General features: G+C 47.5%; 1 protein-coding gene across 1 annotated transcript in view; it reads left to right on the forward strand.

Moving 5' to 3' along the window:
• The first annotated feature begins 6072 nt into the window (after positions 1-6072).
• PHLPP1 (PH domain and leucine rich repeat protein phosphatase 1) overlaps positions 6073-19511 on the forward strand; it is a 218533-nt gene continuing 205094 nt past the window's right edge. Inside the window, exon 1 of the mRNA XM_056106973.1 lies at positions 6073-7408. Coding sequence (XP_055962948.1) covers positions 6073-7408 — 1336 coding nt within the window. The remainder of the gene's footprint in view (positions 7409-19511) is intronic.

Consider the following 19511-nt stretch of genomic DNA (forward strand, 5'->3'; position numbering starts at 1 on the left):
TATAGTCCCCTGAGCACTGCCAGGAGTGATCCATGAGTCCAGTTGGGTATAGCTAACTGTTACCTTGGTCCACCCAACACCACTCAAGAGTTGGGGATAGATTTCATTTTTAAAGTCTTGCTTTCTTGCTCATTTCTTTCAAGCCTTTTTGGGCGGCAACTGGTGGTGCTGGGGCTGAGGGCATGTGATGGCAAGAAGGAACCCGGGACTTTCACACATGACGTCTGTACTCTGCACTTAAGGCACCAGCTCAGTGCCTCAGTGTGGTATTTCAGATTTATGAATACCATAGGACCCCAGCGTTTAAAACACTTATATGAGAAATTCATGTGTGAAAGAATAGGGAATACTTTGGGAAAAAATAAGCTAATTATAACTTATGTATCTGGACTTTCATGCATCCTACCCGCCAAAACAAGAACCATCTCTACTGCTCCACCAAAAATAGAACCTACTATTTTTTTGGGGGGTGGGTGGGAGTGGGACTGTAGTTTGGGCTACACTTGGCAATGCTCATGGGCTCACACCTGGCTCTGCACTCAGGAATCACCACCCCCAGGGGGTGCACGGAGGACATATGGGAGACTGGGGATTAAACCCATGTGCAAGGCAAGTGCCCTATTCATACTATCACCCCAGCCCCAGTAGGTTGTGATTTTAACTAAAGATTTCAAAAATAGTAACGCCTATGCATAACTTTCTTCGAGTATGGGGGATAAATGGTGCCTACACACAAAAATTCAATAAATACTTGTTGAATGAATATTTGAGGTAACTTACGTTATGATAAGAAGTAGGTGAGATGGTGTGGACCTTTTCTTGCTCTAGCACTTCACAACTGCATAAACTTTTCTGTATATTTCTGTGAGGCATGATGTAAGAAATTTAAACAAAAGAAAGATTGACAGAATTAAAAAGTGGGCTCAAATCTGAAGAGCTACCAAGCTATTATATTTATATGGTGTGATACAGAAAAGGCCAGTGGCTGGCGCCTGAGTGATAGCACAGAAGGTAAGGCATGTGCCTTGCACGTGGCCAACCTGGGTTTGATCCCTGGCAACCTATATGGTGCCCTGACACTGCCAGGAGGGATTCCTGATGCAGAGCTGGGAGTGAGCCCTGAGCATTACTGGATATGGTCCCCAAACAAAACAAAACAAAACAAAAATGACAGTGGTAATGTAAACTCTTCAAACTGTGGGAATGGTGTGTTTTGGGAGGGCGGGGCAAGGCTTAGAGATCCCAAAAGGCTTCAGCTTGCCAGTGAGCAGGGATCAGAGAATTTAGTTTGGCCTCCAGGGGCCTGTTGCATGCACTAGACCAGTAATTTGCTAAAAGGGCTACTTGTAGTTAAGAAAAAAAATAGTGAACAACTTAGACATCTTAAACCACCAGTAGCTCAAGGGATATAAAAATGTATGACTATGATTAGATCCCTGGTTGATCATGGAAGAACTACATGTATTCCATTATATATATCGCATCTTTGATTTTATTTCTGGACACAGGAGAGCCCTTAAACAATTTGGATCAAAATCAAGCTAGTTATCAGCTCATGGCTCCATTAAAATTCCATCTGCTTATATTAGAAAAAAAAATTCTGAAGGTGGTTTTTTTAATCTTAGATCTAAGGTTGCAAACAGCATTAACCTGAATGCAGAACATGGTCAGTCAGTTATAAATCACATGGCATTAAACAAACCGTGGCAGTAATTGAAAATTATGTTCTCCTTTCCTATACTTAGCTGTGAAAATATTTTAACAAGTTGGCATTGCTACTTGCAACTTTTACATCTGTTGTTTCTTTTCAGGATTATTTTTTAGTATTTAAAGACGGGATTCTTTGAAAAGCATGGCGAGTCAGAAACGTGGTGTTAGATAGTACATGTGGAGCACTTTACAGATGGGGACGTTCGTGAATCGCATGGCTTCAGGAGACTGGCTTATTCCCCATTCTGCTGTTAAGTAGGAGAGGCTGCTATTTCCTGGGTGTCTGGAAAACATTTGTCCTTTACTGAAATCCTTTCCTCATTCTGTGAAATTGTGTCGCGTGGATCGGCTTTGCTGGTGTGGCTGACGGCAGGCTCTCAGTGCGACTCTCACTGTACTCAAATTTATCAGCATCTTTATCAGCATCTGTCATTTGAGCCTTGAGGCTCCAGCTGTTCTCCCTCCTGCTCCTCTCTCCTGCCTTGAGTCATTTTCATGGAAGCTTTGGAGGTGGAACGAGAGATGGGACGCATTGCTTTTTCTGCTTCCCTTTTGACTGATTTTCGGGGACAGGCAGTGAAATGTGCTTTCTTTTCAGATCATGGACATTATGCCTGAACCAAGTTTTCTATGCAGAAGTTATATTCTGCATTCTTCCCCACTGCTCCCACTTCCGATACTTTCTGATTTTTTTTTTCCAAAAACAGACACCACACCATGCTTCTCCCATCCTCATGGTGTTTCACTAACAAAAATTTAAAAAAATGTAAATGATGGAGAATGGGCACTGGTGGAGGGACGGGTACTGGATCATTGTATAACTGAAACCCAAACACAAAAATTTTTAAGTCTACAACTGTACCTCATGGTGTTTCACTAATAAAAATTAAAAAAAAAAGTGAAGGATGGTTACATAGAGGCTGAAATTAAAAAAAAAAAAAACAAACAGGGACCTCACCCAAGGAGCCTGGGAACCGGATGTGCTGGGGATTGAACCCAGAGCACTGCTATTTGTGCTCTACTGTATGTTATCTCCCAGGCCCAACAGACAGTGTTTTCGAGGCTAGAGCGTATTCCATTGCCTTCGTGTTGTGGTAATTTAACGTTGTCCACTATTCCCCTCCTCCTATTTCAGCAATCCCTCATACCCAGTTTGGAGCATATAACTTTCCATCCTGCTTTATCCCTAGATTCTGGGTACTAAATTCTCTGAGGAATGTTCTTTTTTTCTTAAAAATTTTGTTCCTCAGAGGGAGGTGTTTTGGTTATAAATACCTTTAAAGAATAAACAAAATTCCCAGAGGATAAAAAAAGGCAGAGCCGTGGTAACTGCGTAAAGCCTAAATGACAGGGTCTAGTTAGATGAAGTGCAGTACTGTAATGTCTTAGAGATGATGCAAATGGACAGTGGGCTAATGGTGATTCTGATCAGAATGAACTTAAGTTTGTTAGATTAGTTAAGGAAACATGCCCCATAGGAAGCAGCTATGTGGGTGTTAATATATGTTTATGACCATAGCCAAAATTAAAGAGGTTTGTAGGAAATCAACTATAAAGCAATGAATATAAAGACATACGGGCTGGAGCGATAGCACAGTGGTAGGGCGTTTGCCTTGCACGCAGCCAACATGGCCGACCCGAGTTCGATTCCTCCGCCCCTCTCGGAGAGCCCGGCAAGCTACCGAGAGTATCTCACCCGCACGGCAAAGCCTGGCAAGCTTCCTGTGACGTATTCGCTATGCCAAACACAGTAACAACAAGTCTCACGATGGAGATGTTACTGGGCCCGCTCGAGCAAATCGATGAATAACGGGAAGACCGTGACCGTGATGAAGACATACAAATAGCTCATGGTTTTATACTGAAATTCAGCATTTTAGATTTTTTTAAAATTCAAACATAACTTTGAAATTCAATTTGAAATTCAAATTTAAACATAAAATGACTTTTGCCATTTTTCTTTTGAAGCCTTAACCCCTTGGTCTCATGAAACATTTTCTTAATTTTCAATTCAACACTTACATATTTTTATTTATTTATTTTTATGGCACATATTTTTAATTAGGTAAAATTAAAGTACATTTTTTTATTAGGTGAAAATTAAAACACATTCCTCAGGAAATATTCAGTTTTCTTTCTTTTAGAAAATTTCACCCCAAGCCAGTCTCTATTGTCTGACTTCCTAGATTAGGGAAGTTCCCTTATTGACCTTCCCATGACACCTTCCATATTCCCCTTCCTTACGTCTCTCTCTTGTTGACTGTCATGTTTCCTAATCTAGCTCCACCTAGATGGAGAAATGCCTATGTGTTTATTCAAGTGCTGAAACAGTGACTAGCATGAAATGTTCATAATTGTTGCGTTAATTGACTAAATCCTACCTATCTAGTACTCTCTCTCCTGGGAGAATGGACACTCCACCTAATTAAAAAAATGTCTGCCTGTTGAATTGAAAATTAAGAGAACATTAGTTTCATGAGACCAAGGGGTTAAGACTTTCAAAGAAAAATAAGGAAAGTCAGTTTCAGGTGTTTTGTGAACTAAGAGAAATACTTGTTACATTTTTCTCCTGGAAGCCTCCACCACTCCTCTTCAATGACATTGTGCCCATCACACAAAAACAACTTTCCTTGCCTTAGATATTTCTGTTGTAATGGTGCTCTGGGACCATACGCAGGGCTGGGGATCAAACCCAGGTACACCGGGTAAAGACAAGTGCCTTACCTGCCATCCTCTCTCTCCAGCCCCGCCCTTGCAAACATGATTTCTTTTTATCTCTAAGTTCCAGTCGCCCCCTCCTCCCTCCCTGCTATCTCTTCGGTGCGACTTTAAGTTCCGGCAAGTTCCTGGATAGTTGGTAATTGAAAAAGTTTCACATGTGCAAATCCAGACTTATGAAACGATCTGGAGGACCGGCAAGGGTCACTAAATTCTTTAAAATCGTAAGCAATCTAGTCCAGCCTGCAAGAGAAACTGCAGTTTATCAAACCACACGGAAACACGGTGGCGGAACACCTCTGCTTTCTGAATGTTGAAGGAAAAGAATAAGGAGAATGTCAGGCAGGACGAGCTCATGTCCTATGCCACCAGGCCTCTGTTCCAGCTTTTCTTCTTAACTTCCCACTGCTTTCTCTGCACCCAAACTACCTCCAACCTTAAGAGCAGGCGAGGGAACCGAGACCTCAGACCTTTGTCTTTTTCCTTCTCAAACTCAGCAGCAGGGGAAGATCGTTTCCGGGGTCAGAGGATTTCCACCAATTACATGCTGCAGCTTTACAAGTTAGAATTTCCAGACACTGCCGGTCTTCCCTGGCTTTGGGGAAAAAAGAAAAAAAAAAACGGGGAAAAGGTGAAACCGGCGCAGTGGCCCGCCGGCTGCTATTCTGTGGGTACGGGGCGTGCATTTGTGCCCGGTCCCAGCAGGTGAGGACCGGGATCGTCCTCCGTCTGGAAGTTCTTCAAGCGGGAACTTCCCAGAAGCAAGGGCAAAGAAAGTTTCTTTTTTTTTTTTTTTGACAAGCCCGGGAATCGGGCGGGCTCGGCAGAAAGTTAAAAGGAGAAGAACTTTCCTCGGGACGGAGTTCAACAGCAGAGGGCATAATCCCTTCGGTTCTGGGCCAGCGGTGGGCGGCAGGGAGAGGGGCGGGGAGGGTGGAGGGGGAGGGCCTCGGGGCGTGTCTGGGATTCGTAGTTCCTTCCCGGCCAGCCTGGCCGGGTCCGCACGCGCGCGGAACTACAACTCCCAGCAGCCCTCGCGCGGCGGCCCTCCGCGCCCCGCCCTCCCGGTCTGCGGCGGGCGCCGGAGCCCCCTCCCTTTCCCCCTCCCCTCCCCGGGGGCCCGGGCCGGGCCCCGCGCCGCCCTCGCACGCACGCGTCACGTTTGTTTACCCCGGAGCCCCGCCTCCCCGGGCGCCCCTCCCCGCCCCCACCCCCCACCCCCGGGTGCCCGCGCTCCCCGCGCCGCCTCCCGAGCCCGCCGCCGCCGCCGATGCATATGCATGAGGCCCGCGAGGCGGTCCCGGCGCGCCGGCGGCGGGTGATTAATATGCAATAAGCCGGGCTGCGCGGCGGGTCCGCCCGCGCGAGGCAGGGGGTGGGGAGGCCGCGGGCGGGAGGGCGTGTGAGCGCGCGCGAGTGTGTGAGTGTGGGAGCGTGCGGGAGGAGGGAGGGAAGGAGGGAGCGCGCGGCGGCGGCGGCGGCGGCGGCGGCCGGGCGTTGCGGGATGGAACCCCGGGCCGGCGGCCGAACGCGCCGAAGCGCCACATAATCCCCCTCGGAACGGCCGCGCCGAACGCCCTTGGCTTCCCCGCGCCGCCCCCCGCCGCCCCCGGAGCCGGGGGCGCCGCGCGCAGCCCCCCGGCCATGGAGCCCGTCGCCGCCGCCGCCGCCGCCCCGGCCGCGCCGATCGCCGAGCCCGGCCGCGAGCCCCGGGCGGCGGCCCCCGCGGCGGCCGGGGCGCGGGCACAGGCCCCCGGAGAGGCGCCGGCGGGAGGCGCGGGGCGCCGGCGGCGGCCGCGCGGCGGCGGCGGCGGCGGCGGGGCGGCCCCGGGCCCGGGCCCCGGCGGCGGCGCCAACTCGCTGCTGCTGCGGCGCGGGCGGCTGAAGCGGAATCTGTCGGCGGCCGCCACCGCCGTGTCGTCCTCGTCGTCGGCGGCGGCGGCGGCCGCCTCGCGCTCGCCCTCGGCCGGCCTCGCGGCGTCCGGCCCGGCCTCGGCGGCGGCGCTGTGCACCCGCAGCCTGGACAGGAAGACGCTGCTGCTCAAGCCCCGGCAGATGCTGCCGCTGCAGCCGTCGGACCGCGACTGGGTGCGGCACCAGCTCCGGCGCGGCTGCGTGCACGTCTGCGACCGCCACCTGGCCGCCACGCACCTGCGCCCGGTGCTCTGCACGCTGGACACCACGGCCGCCGAGGTGGCGGCGCGCCTGCTGCAGGCCGGACCCCGGGGAGGCGGCGGCGGCGGCGCGCTCAAGGTGCCCGGCCGCGGCGCCCCCGACGTCGACGTCGGGGTCCCCCCGCGCGCGCCGCCCAACGACCTGCCGCTGCCCGGCTGGCCGCCCCGCGCCCCCCGCGCCGGCCCCGCCGCGCCCTCGGACTCTAGCCCCGGCCAGGCGGGCGCCCCGCGGCCCCCCGGCCCGGCCTCCGACGCCGAGAGCTTCAGCCCGAGCCCCGGCGCCGAGAGCGCGTCCGAGCGCCTGGACCCCTGCAGCGGCGGCGGCGGCGGCGGCGGCTCCTCCTCCGCCTCTTCCTCCTCCTCCTCCTCCTCCTCTTCGTCTTCGTCGTCCGAGGAGCTCGAGGCCGAGGCTGCCCCGACGGCGGCGGCGGCGGCGGCGGCGACGGCCCCGAGCCCGGCGCGCCCGGACGGTCGCTGCGCGCATCCTCGGTCCCCCGGAGCGGCCGCGCCAACGCCAACGCCAACGCCAACGCCAACAACGCCGCCGCAGCCCCGAGCCCCGGGGGGCGCCGACGGCCCGGCCGGGGCCGCGCGGGAGGAAAAGGGGGCGGCGGCCGAGAGGGCGCCCCCGCCGCCCACCCTGTACGTGCAGCTGCACGGAGAGACCACCCGGCGCCTGGAGGCGGACGAGAAGCCACTGCAGATCCAAAACGACTACCTCTTCCAGCTGGGCTTCGGGGAGCTGTGGCGGGTGCAGGAGGAGGGCATGGACTCGGAGATCGGCTGCCTCATCCGCTTCTACGCAGGTAAGGACCTGCCCCCCGCCACGGGTGCGCCGCGCCCTGCATCCCAGGGGCGACCCCCTCGCTTCTCGCCCCCGTCGCCCAGCCCGCGAGGAAACGCGGGGCCCCGACGGGCTTTGTTACTTCTTTGCAGCTTCCAGGAGCGCCCAGCCCGAGGGACCCCCCCCCCCCCCCCCCGGCCTGCATCCTCCCCAGTGGTCCTCCAGGGCTCAGGGGGGTGGGGAGCGGGGTGCTGGAGGTGGCAGGGACCCCCGGGAGGCTCGGGCGCCTGGGAGCAAGAGGGAGCTCCCCTTTCAGGCCTCTCCTCGCGGGCAAGCTGGGCTGGCTTGGCACAGACACGCAGGGATTTCAGGAAAACCCTCTCCGTCCTGGGAAAGGGACCGAGGCAGAGAGGCCCCTTGAGGTGGCCCCTCGTGGCTTACTGATGCTCTCCTTCAGCTTGTCCTGCTCACCCCCGGGCTCTCGGCCGAGCTCTCTTGCAGTTTTCTCCGCAAGTTTCATTCTTGCAGCAAAAGTGATTTTGTGTCTTTTCGCCCCACTTCCTCCCAGCCGGTATAGCCAGCACTGGGCGTTTTGCAGTGCGATTTGTGTGCTCACAGTGATTTCAAAGGGTCACTCTCAGAGGTGTGATCTGAAACCCTACACACACTCGTTCTTGGTTCTAGCTTGACGTGGTAAAAAAATTTTCATGCGACACATTCATCCTTTCCAGTTTTATTAATAGGCAAGGGGAGATTCTTAAGTGGCGTTGACTGATGTTATTCTTTGCACTCAAAATGTAGCCGATAGTATATTCGGGGCTCCATTTCCTGATTGTCCTCAGCGATTGCAATTTTGTTTAAAATAAAGTGGAGTTTATCCAAATAAAGTCAGGAGTAGTTTCCCCAGCTTCCCTGTCCTAGGTTGCCGGTGCTGGAGAAACACTTAATTGCCCTTGTTAATTCCATTCACGTATAACCTGCCACATTGTAGCTTAGTGGTTTGGTCCCATTTGTGTCTTAGTTACAATTTACTCTGCCAGGGAAAGAGAATCTTGACTCCCTCACTGAAATGTGCAAGACTAGGAAGCGTTCCTCGGAAGAAGTCCCTTAAAGTTTCACTGGTGATTTTCTCTTAAGTCTTTCAGTGGATTTTTTGTTGTTTCTGGCCACACCCATGTGTGCCCTGTGGCTACTCCCGGCCTGGTGGAGAAGGACTGTTTCAGGCCTGGGCATTGAACCCGGCTCCCACATGGCAAAGTGTGAGCCATTTCCCTGGCTCTTCGAGCCATTATTTCCCTGGCCCTTTAAAGTAAAATTTAAATTAATTTTTCGCCTATAAGGAAAGCCGGATAGTAATAGAACTGCATATGCGGTATCTGAAGGTAATAGTCTGGCTGGGTGACATGCCTTTGAAAGTTTTTGATGTTAGGAAATACGTGATTGTGTGTGTGTGTGTGTGTGTGTGTGTTTGTTTTTGGGTCACACCCAGTGGTGCTCTGTACTTAGTCCTGGCTCTGCACTGAGAGGCACTCCTGGCGGGGCCCAGGGATTGAGCTCAGGTGAGCCTTGCGCAAAGTGAGTGCCCTACCTGCTGTATGTTGCCCTGGCCCCTCGGAAGTAATTGATTTAAAAAAAAAATGTCAGCGCAACAACTGTATCCTCCCTTACAGCTCATTAATTTCTAAAATAGTGTTTTACAGAAGCATGGAATGGTAATCACAGTTGGATTATGTAATTATATGAAACTGAATGTAAGAATGATTAAATGCTATTTAACCAACCTTATTTTATTGAAAGAAAAAATTATATATTTAAGAAGGGATATATTAAATAAGGAACCTTGAATATACTCTTTACAAAAAGAACTTTACATTCCTTTTGGCATGATTGATGATGTAGTTAATGATAAATGTCATGAGAAAACACTTGGGGTGTCAGTCATGAAATCTGAATCTTTGATTTCCTCAAAGTGTTATTTCAAGAGTGTCTGAAAATTCTAAGTGGGTGATAGGCAGTTAAAAACTGATATTAATACAGAAGTTATAAATTCTCTTGTTAAATCTTAATATCTTTTTTTTTAAACAGTGGGAGTTGTGTCTTTTTGGACTTAGTTGATGTATTTTTGTATGCACAAGATAAAAATCCATAGGCCTCAGTATATGTGCGCAAAAAGTAGCTGAAAATGTGGGGAGCCACATGGACAGCCCAGTCTCTTCTCGAATTGGAAGCGCCTGTACAGGTGTCCGGCAAGGGGCCCTTGGCTTTGTGCCTGTTTACTTTGATTTTTTTACCAATTGAGCCTAAGTTACTACACCAGACATCTCATTGGCCGTAGAGCAAAATTCAGCATATGGCAAATCCACTTGAACTGCAAGGAAGTTTAGTTGCTAATCAACAGAAAGGCATTGTTATAAGGTGCTCCGACTTCAGGGACGTGGTGAGGATGTGATATATAGTGAAGAAGCTCAGTACCAAGTTAGAGCTTCCTACAGATTATTTTTATGCCTAGTGGAGGGACCACTTTGGTGTTAACTTTTTTCCTTATGAAGGACTCTTTGTTTGAAATTACCCTTTAAGTGTATGTTGTGTTTATACACACATAATAATTTCGCATTTACGTTTAAGTGTATTGCTGCGTTTTGCATTTCTTTTTATGTTGGCTTGGGAGTTGCTGTTGAATTTCCAGTGTTTAACTTGAATTTATGCACAGTGCTGTTTTTCTAGCCAGCTTTTCTTTTCTTTTCTTTTCTTTTCTTTTCTTTTTCCGACATGTTCTTAATCAACAGAGAACTTGAACTGTCTTGAGGGTCACCTTTCTATTAAATTTCACTATTGATAGCCTGATTCTAGATACTATTTAAAGGCTTTGAGTGCTATTTGTGATTGCTCTGAATATTTATATATTAAGCTGGGTGAAGTAAAATGAAAGTCTCCAGTGAACTAGAAGGAGTTGGACAAAGGCGATCTCTGATTACAGAGCTATTAATGAAAACTTGGTCTGAGACTGGCTGGAGCACCTGTCTGAGACAGCCATTCTCTGAGCTGACTTAAACTACGAAAACATTCACTGACTTCCTCTGAAGTTACTGATGTTAAGGATGGTCAGCACTTCTGCTGTTAGTTTTCTTTAAAAAGAAGCCATGTTAAATCTTATCTGAAGGAGAGTCTTTTTGTCTTTTTCTCTTTTGAAGGATAGTCATTTTGCATGAAAAAAATCAAATAACCTCTAGTGTAGGTTGCCTTATCTTAAGTTCTGGCCAATTACAACAATGAACGTGTGATTTGAACTTTCCATAGGCCATGCCACTGATCATGAACAGTGTTCACCTGCCTCTTTCATGTTTTTGGTTCAGATTCGCCACCTTTGGCGATCTAATTTTCTAGCTGTCCTAGTTCAAACTGCAGTGGGGAGGGGAGGTGTTGGCAGAACCCACTATGCCGAGTGGGTCTTGGACAAGACAATTTCATGTGTGATTTATTGGAATTGCAGAACAATCCCTTGTTCCTCTCAGGCTTCTTCTCTTTCTTTTCTTTTTTTTTTCTTCCAAGAACGATCCAGCTTTGCGTGGTTTCCTCTGTGGAAGCCAAGAGGGGTGGTTCAGCATTAGGCTGTAATATTGACGAGCGGGCTCTTATTACTGTAATTACAGCAGTATTGAGTAACCTGCTCGGGAGTCTGTGACACCAGTCTGTGCTTGAAGAGTCCTTTAATTTTAAAGAACAAAGGTCTTAACGTCATGTTTGCTGGTTGTATATTTAAATTTTATGTTTGTTGTTCTTATTTTAATGCAAGGTACAGGCTGTCTCTCCCTGAGGTGTGATAACATCTATTACTGTGTTGGGTCGTTATTCCCTAGAAATCTTGCAAGGGCTTTCACCTAAGCGGTCTCATCTGTCCCTCACAGCCCTCGCTGCGAGGAGGAGTAGATGTGAGCTGTCTCAGAGGGAGGACTCCCTGCATGGGGCGAGGTCTGACTCTGATGCCGGTGGTTCAGTCCTTGGTTCAGTCTTTGGCGGAACGGAGAACAGAGGGTTCAGACACTCCGTTTTGCAATTCATATCACTTTCCATGAATTCAGGCTGAATTTCATTTGCTCTTGAAATTTTCACTTACTTGCAGGCATTCAGAAAACGTTATTTTTGTTGGTAATGAGGTGCTATTATACTCTTTGTCCAAAGTGATATTCCTTGTGAAGTGTGGCTGGGCCTATTTTTATCTTGCTGCCTTATAATAAAACTTCAAGAACTGGGACCGGCAGATCAGTAACAATGCAAAAAGATTAGTAAGTGTTCAACATATAGCAGTTGTAAGTAATCATAGGAAATAAAGTTTACCTCATGATTTATTCTTTTCTGTAAGCATACCGCTTGTTTGCTGTCAATCTTTGAGTATAGTGATTTAACACTTGATCTGAGAAGTAGATATTTTTCTGAAGGTGGCGATATGATAATTGAAGTTCATTAAAACATAACTTTACATGTGAAGTATTGGAAATCGGCACCATGACTGGAATGCCTATTTTGCTTGCAGGAGGCCTGGATTTGCTCTCTGGTGCTGTGTGGTCCCCAAAACAGCACCATGAGCAACCTTGGCGGCCCAGAGCACCAATGGGTTTGGCCAGGCCCATCCCCCTCTAAAAAATATTCAAAGAAACTATCCACCATGAAAGATTAAAAACATTTAAAATATATAATTATTTGTATTTTGGTAATCAGCAGGGCATAATTGGCATTGGAGTGGTTTTGTCCAATTTTTATAATGTATGTGCCGCCGAGAACCACAGCGTAACCTGGTGTTTCTGGATTTCATGGGCATTTCTAAAATGGTGTGTCTTTTGTGTTTATTAGAATAAACGCAGGGAGAGGAGATGAGTGTAAATGAGTTTGTCAGGTGTTTGGTTAGAAGCCGGATCATTTTCTTGCCGTAGAGTGGTAGGTTCAAAGATTATTATTTTCCATAAGGTTTCAGGGTGTTTGGTTGTCCCTTATCTCTCTTTTCAGAATCTTGAGTTAGCTTTTGGTTTCTCGGGAACACAACATCCATTAATGTTGTAGGTGAAGCCAAGCCTTAGTATAATACTTGGTATTTTGGCTTAAACATTTGTCGAATTGACTTTGTGGAATTTTACGAAGCAGCTGTTGGTGTGTGCTCTGATTCTTTTGCCTTCCATTCTGTTTGGGTCCCAAGGGATGTGCTCGGCACACAAATGCATAGAGGCATTTCTCCTGTGGCGGAGATTGTAGCTGTGCCACATGCTATTAATATCTCCTAATTCGTGTGAGCCAAGATCTCTGTGAAGTTTGGGAGAGCAGTTCTCCAAGTTATCTTCAGTTTAACAGGTGCTCCCCACCCCCATCACTGGCACCTTCAACGTTGAGATTGATTTAATGAGACACCCATCCAATGAAGCATTTAGGTTTAATGATTCTGTTATGTCCCAGGGTTGAACACAGTTCCGTTGATCTGAACTGGAGGATTTTACTGTGAACACTGTGGAAGTGGAGAGATCCCAGAAGCTACTTGAGCAAAGCTTTCCCTTTAAATGTGCTTGACCTTTGCAAAAAAAAAAAAGAGATGTTATCAAAATGTCCAGAACAGCCTGGGAAAAATGAAGCCTTCAAACAAACAAAATCTCTACCTTCTAAAATCCACTTGGGCTCGTTTGTCCCAGGCATCTGGTACCCGAGTGGTTGTGAAGGGTTTTGAGCCTGGCCTTGTGGTACAGTTCTTTGCCCTTGTTCACATGAACCCTTGGTTTCCTAAAGATCTGATGATTAAAACCAAGAAATGAACCACATGGAGTCTTTAGACACGCAAGCCACTCATTTCTGAAGTCTCTGTGATTGCTTGTGTTTGGATTTTTCTGACTGTTAAGCTGAGACTTCAGAAAGTTTTAATAAATTAAGACTCAGGAATCTAGAAAGAATAGACTTTAGTGATACTTGGTTAAAGATCAGTCTTGATTAAGATAATTAGTCAAGGATATCTGAATAGTGTTTTTACAGTTAGGTTTAGAGGCGGAATGATTTTGTGACAATTATACTATACATGCCTATTATATTAGACAAAATGAAACTCCTACTAACACATTCATCCTGGACTCTTATTTCCACCTTATACTTCTATTTTTCATTGAATCACTATGAGCTACAGAGTTATTCATGATTGCGTTTCAGGCATATAATGTTCCAAAACCAGTTTTCATGAGTGTCAACTTTCCTCCACCAACATCTCCCGTTTCCCTCCTGCCCCTGTCATATTTTAATATTTGCGATAGCGTGCTTTAATTCGTTGTGACATGTACTCAGTGATGAAATGTATTGTTGAGGTCCATTGGCCTCTCAGTCAGGGACCTACACGATCTCTGGAAATGGAGTGAAAATATTCTATGTAGGTTGTGTATATTCTGGAAGCTTTTGTAAAAATATTTATACTTTTACAAATGAGACTTGCTTAAATGTGAACTGATCCGTCTTCCAGTTATGAGACAAAAGTCAGTTCGAAGATGAAATGGAATTTCAAAGTTGGTTTTGGACCATTTCAATAAGTGAGTAAAAGTGCTCATTAGAAATTTGAAAGTTGACTTGTATTGATTGCTGTTTCTTCTTTTTTTTTTGTCTGTATTTTTTATGTAGGAAGAATTTGTACTTGTTGCTTTTTCTACTAATTTTCTAATGAAGAGCAGTTGGTTGATTTTCTTTTTCATATACCTGCCTCCATTAATAATATGTCAGAATGTTTAGGCTTTTAAAATATGAGGCATGATGTTTTTAATAAAGTGAAAGAAAGAGCTGTACTTATTTTCAGTGGCCATTTAGTAACTCTGGATTTTATAGTTAATGCACTCCTTTAAAGAACAAAATTTTATGTGCAGAAACCAGTGTTGTTCAATATTGTTCAGTATCATGAGAAATATCTTCCTGGAGAATTTTCTTTTTTCTTTTCCAGATCTTTGAGGCTTGGATTTAGAGAAGTGTTAAATCTGACAGTTTTTGAGTTTGATTGACGTGTCAGGGTAGGTAAAAGGAAATCTTGTTCATGTCAAAAACAACCTTGGACAAATTTTATCTTAGACTCACAGAGAGAATGATCTGCCTTTTAAAAATTTTTGAATTATTTTCCTTCCTTTTTATTTTCTGCTATCAGGGATCAAACTCCAGGCTTGACACATGGAAGTACCATATCCTTGGCACCAGAGTTGGCACCATAGTTGAAAGAAGATAGTCTGAAAGTTGGGGAACTTGGTATGACTTGGGCATTCATTGTAACGTGCCCTGGGCTTTAATTTCCCATCTGTAGAAGTCCAAGCTTGATGTTTGTGGACTCCGTTACTAGCCTGTTCTTCGAGTGGGAAGTACTCAGAGCTGTAGTTTTAAGTTCTGTAGTATATCGCCCATGTCATTAAAAAGTCAGACTCATCGCCTTTTCTCTTTGAGAAACTGGGTTTCCATCGACACCACACAAGCCAGCCAGAGTCTTGCCAACTATTGTATACAACCTTTTGAGTATAGATTAGAACCAACAAGAAGATAGGTATTTGTTCACTTGCTCCTTCAGAATTCTTCAAAATAGACAGTAATCAGCATACTGGAGATGAGTTTCAAGTCTTTCAAAAGTTTGAATTCTTTTTTTCTTTCTTTTTCGGTCATACCCGGTGATGCACAGGGGTTACTCCTGGCTTTGCACTCAGGAATTACTCCTGGTGGTGCTCAGGGGACCATATGGGATGCTGGGAATCGAACCCGAGTTGGCCGCATGCAAGGCAAATAAATACCCTACCCACTGTGCTACTGCTCCCGCCCCCCAAAAGTTAAATTCTTTTCTTAAGTTATAAGGCAAGGCATGTTCAAAATGCAGTTTATAAACTTTTTACTATAATGATAACTATATTTGAGGGAGCCAAATGTGCAAACCATACTTTTTTTTTGGGTGTGGAGAGGGGGAGGTGTGGTTGGGCCACATCCACCAGCTCTCAGAGGCTACTGGGGTGGAGTCTTGGGCCCATGCAGTGTTGACTTAGTATCTGTTTTGATTTGTTGAGGAAAAATAGGGGGAAGGACAAGTACCTTGCTCCATTTTCACATTTCTTTTTGTATTCCGCTTTCCTGGTAACTGTTGCCATTACTTTGAGGGTGGCTCTTCTGCATGTAGCAGATTACTCTTTTGCTCTGGATACTTTGTGGTTTCTACGTAGCAGGGCTAGGAGTGGGATTAGCTATTGGTATAGAACTGCAAGCCCCCTCCCCCTCATTTGCCTTTGAAATTTAGAACAGTGAGGACTCCACTCCCCGCTAAAATTCGTCCTCACTGTTAGGGGTGCTGGTTCACGCACAATCATGATAGGATGATGCCAGTATGATGCTCAGTAGCTCCCTTAGGAGGCAGCAAAAAATGGCCCGACTGGGGGCGGAATGGTATTACTGTTGGGAGTGCATTTGTCTTGCATGAAGCTGACTTTGGGTTCAATCCTCAGCATCCCATATGGACCTCCGAGCACTGCCAGGAGTAATTCCTGAGTGCAGAGGCAGGAATCACCTCTGACGTTAGTGTGACACAACAAACAAAAAATAGAAGAAAGAAGAAAAAGAAAAGAAAAGGTGCTACTGGGCCTGGTGGTCTTATGGTACCTGTGGTGTCCCGTGCTGCTGGTGAATGGATTTCTGGAAAAGATGCATGCAGTCATTGTAGTGGGGGAGGTGACATTACGGAATGTCATTGTCACTGTCCTCCCGTTGTTCATCTATTTGCTCGAGCTTGCCCAGTAACGTCTCCATTGTGAAACTTGTTGTTACTGTGTTTGGCATATCAAATATGTCCTGGGTAGCTTGCCAGGCTTTGCCGTGCGGGTGAGATACTCTCGGGAGCTTGCCCGACTCTCCGAGAGGGGCGGAGGAATCGAACTCGGGTCGGCCGTGTTGGCTGCTTGTAAGGGAAATGCCCTACCCGCTGTGCTATCACTCCAGCTCTAAGAAATGTCATATATGGCAAAGTCAGGTTAGAGTGGATTGCCTTTGGCAAGCAGGTGTCAAGCCAGGGACTAATTCTTTGTCATGGAATAGCCAGAAGACAGGAATGGTACTGTGCTTGGATTTTTGATCGGTTTCAACACATCAGCACCGGGGCAGCAAAGGCTTAGAGATCGCCGGGGTCTGGGCTTGCGTTCTGCCCTGCCTCCTGCCCCCGGCTCTCCTGACACCCACGTGTGTCCAGGGTGAAGGTGCCTCACGGCGGTGCCGGCTGGGCAGAGGGTGGCCAGGGCTCCGGGGAGGAAATGTACCCGGGCACTTGGCTGGGCTGCTACCTTACCTGCCCTGAGATGTGTAAGGAATCTTTAGCCTTTCATCTCCTTTTATTAGAGAGAGGAAGAGAAAGGGTGACAAAAATCTCAGCGCACTTGGTGAACTTCCGATTCGGGGATGTATGTGGAAGTGCTTTGTAAACTGTGAGCTGTTATACAAATGTAGTGCGGCTTGATTATTTTTAGCAATGGTAGATTGCAGGAATGTTAATTGGAGTTCATTAGGGCTCATTAGGGGAGATGGCGTGTTCTGTTTGCTCTGTGACACTGGTGGACCGTGTACTTTCACTCAAGCATCCAGCAATTACCCTGCGGCTCTGTGCTGCCAGAGGTGCTTTTGATTTAAGATTGCTAATTTAAATTTTCGAGGGTCCCTTGAAGTACAGATTTGCGGGCCTGCTTGTGGGAACAAAAGAGCCAGCAGATATGAATACCCTGGAAGTGAAAGGAGTCTTCAAGGCGGGAGGAGGTTTGCCGATGACTGCCGAGCAGAGGAGAGGCTCTGTCGGGCAGTGTGGATTCCCAGGAGACCCTGGGGCCACGTCTGGAAGCTCCAGAGGGAGACTTGGGTTGGAGAGAGCGAAGAGGAAAGGCTGGCGCCGACAGGACTGATGGCGACGTCGACAGGACTGATGGCGACGTCGGCGTCTGCCTTCAGACCTCCCCAGCACCTTCCTAGCTAGCGCTGGGGCCCTCTTGACCCACCTGAACTCTGTGGGCTTCTTTTGGGGTCATAGTTTATAAGAACTGTTGTTTGCTCTCTCTTTTTCTTTTCTTTTTTTTTTGGGGGGGTCACAACTGGTGATGCACAGGGGTTACTCCTGGCTCTGCCCTCAGGAGTTACTCCTGGCAGTGCTCAGGAGGCCATATAGGATGCTGGGAATTGAACCCGGGTCAGCCGCGTGCAAGGCAAATGCCCTATCCGCTGTGCTGTCTCTCCAGCCCCCTGTTGTTTGCTCTCTTGACAAGGGAATGATGCAGATATGCACCTGCTCAGACTGTGCTGAAAGCTGGCCGGACGAAGAGAATATTGAAAGATCCGTCCTTCCTTCCTTCCTTCCTTCCTTCCTTCCTTCCATCCATCCATCCATCCATGAGTGTCTCTTCTGAAGGCAGGAATTTCCTTTGAGATTCGTTACATGTCAAGTGCATGGATGTAAAATTTGAATGAAGATAAATTGGTCTTAGCCTCATCAGATTTTTAGCTTTGCCCGTCTGCTGTTTTGAATCCTCATCTATGGCGGAATTTTAGAAAACATTGTGTGCACCAGGGGGACACACAGCCTTTAAGACAGTATAAGTTGGGGTCTGAGCGGTGGTACAGCTGGGAGGGCATTTGCCTTGCATGCGGCCCACCCATGTTAGATCCACGGCACCAGGTATGGTCCCCGAGCACCGCCAGGAGGGATTCCTGTGTGCAGAGACAGGAGTAACCCCTGAGTATTGCTGTGTGGCCCCCGAATAAAAATAAACACAAAGAAGGACTTAATGTAAGCAAAAACAACCCTTTTAGCTCATACCCATGGTTGTAAAACCTGTACTAGACATATGGCAAGTTAAGTTTTCACTAATGGGTCTTTGCAGTTTTTGTTTGTTTCAAGCAGAGGCAAATTTCTCTGTGAAATATGTTTGTATGTAGAAACGGGAAAGGCGACTTTAGAAAAAAGATCTGTTTTAAAATTGTGACAGATCTGGTGGTTAAAAACAAAGTTGTTCAGATTCTTTCTAAAACCCGTCTTGCCTCTAATTCAGATGGAAATACTTCTAATTCAGTCCAATCAGCATTTAGGTTAATTACCTGCCAATGTGTATTTTCCATGGTTATTAGCACTTTTTTTGTCCGCTGTGACAAATTTTTGCAGAGACCTCAATTAACTCATTAGAGCAGCATCAACAGTAGACGAGCTGATTTTCAGAGAATGTTAATAGGAGTGTGAGCAGAAATATAATTATAAGACAGCTAGGGGCCAGAGCGATTGTAAGGGGATAAGGTGCTTGCCTTGCCTGTGGCCAACGGGGTTCCCTCAGTCACCACTCGGAGTGATCCATGAGCTCAGAGCTAGCAGTAAGCCCTGAGCACTGCTGGGTGTGGATCCCCCTTCTTTCTGCAACCTCCCCCCCCCCCCCGCCCCCACTCCTCCCCCAACAAACAAAGACAGCTGGTTACTGGCCTTTGAGGTTGTAAAGTAGCCTTTAAAATCTCTGACTCCGTAACCCTTACTCTGAATAAGCGGGACTTGGTGTTTTTTTCACCAAAATGTGATGGCAAGTCTCATTGATAAGCAAGTAGGTGATGACAAAAGTTCTAGGAACAGACTCTCCGAATTGCTTAAGTTAGAACAGTGTCATTCTGAAGGTATCACACAAAAATGTGGCCAGTGGGGTTCAGTCGGTGTGAACGCTTCCTCTCAAATGCAAGCAGGCTGGCTGCTGCAAACGGAGCCCTGGGAACTGCCCTTGTTGCCCTTGTGCTTAGAACCCCACATGTGGTTCACCAACCAGCCCCCAACCCTGGTTGATGGCACTCTTGGTTCTCAAAAAATGGCAGGAACCTGAGAAGCATCAATGAGGGAGAGAAGGAAATCTGGGTGTTCATTTATATTCCAGGTACTGTCACAAATACGAATATTCCTTAACTCCTGCACTTCCTTCCTTCCTCCCCTCCCCTTCCTTTACTCCCTCCTCCCCCCACCCCCCACGTCATTGCCAGGGATCACACTTAGGGCCTCATACTTGCAAGGCAAGTACAGCTTACACCCCTGGTAGTATCTTCTCTTTACCTTTTAGAAGTGCTTGAAGTATGGGATCGACTAAGCCAGAGTGGTC

This window comes from Sorex fumeus, unplaced genomic scaffold (genome assembly GCF_029834395.1).
Source record: "Sorex fumeus unplaced genomic scaffold, SorFum_2.1 ptg000151l, whole genome shotgun sequence".
In the NCBI taxonomy this organism is placed as follows: domain Eukaryota; kingdom Metazoa; phylum Chordata; class Mammalia; order Eulipotyphla; family Soricidae; genus Sorex; species Sorex fumeus.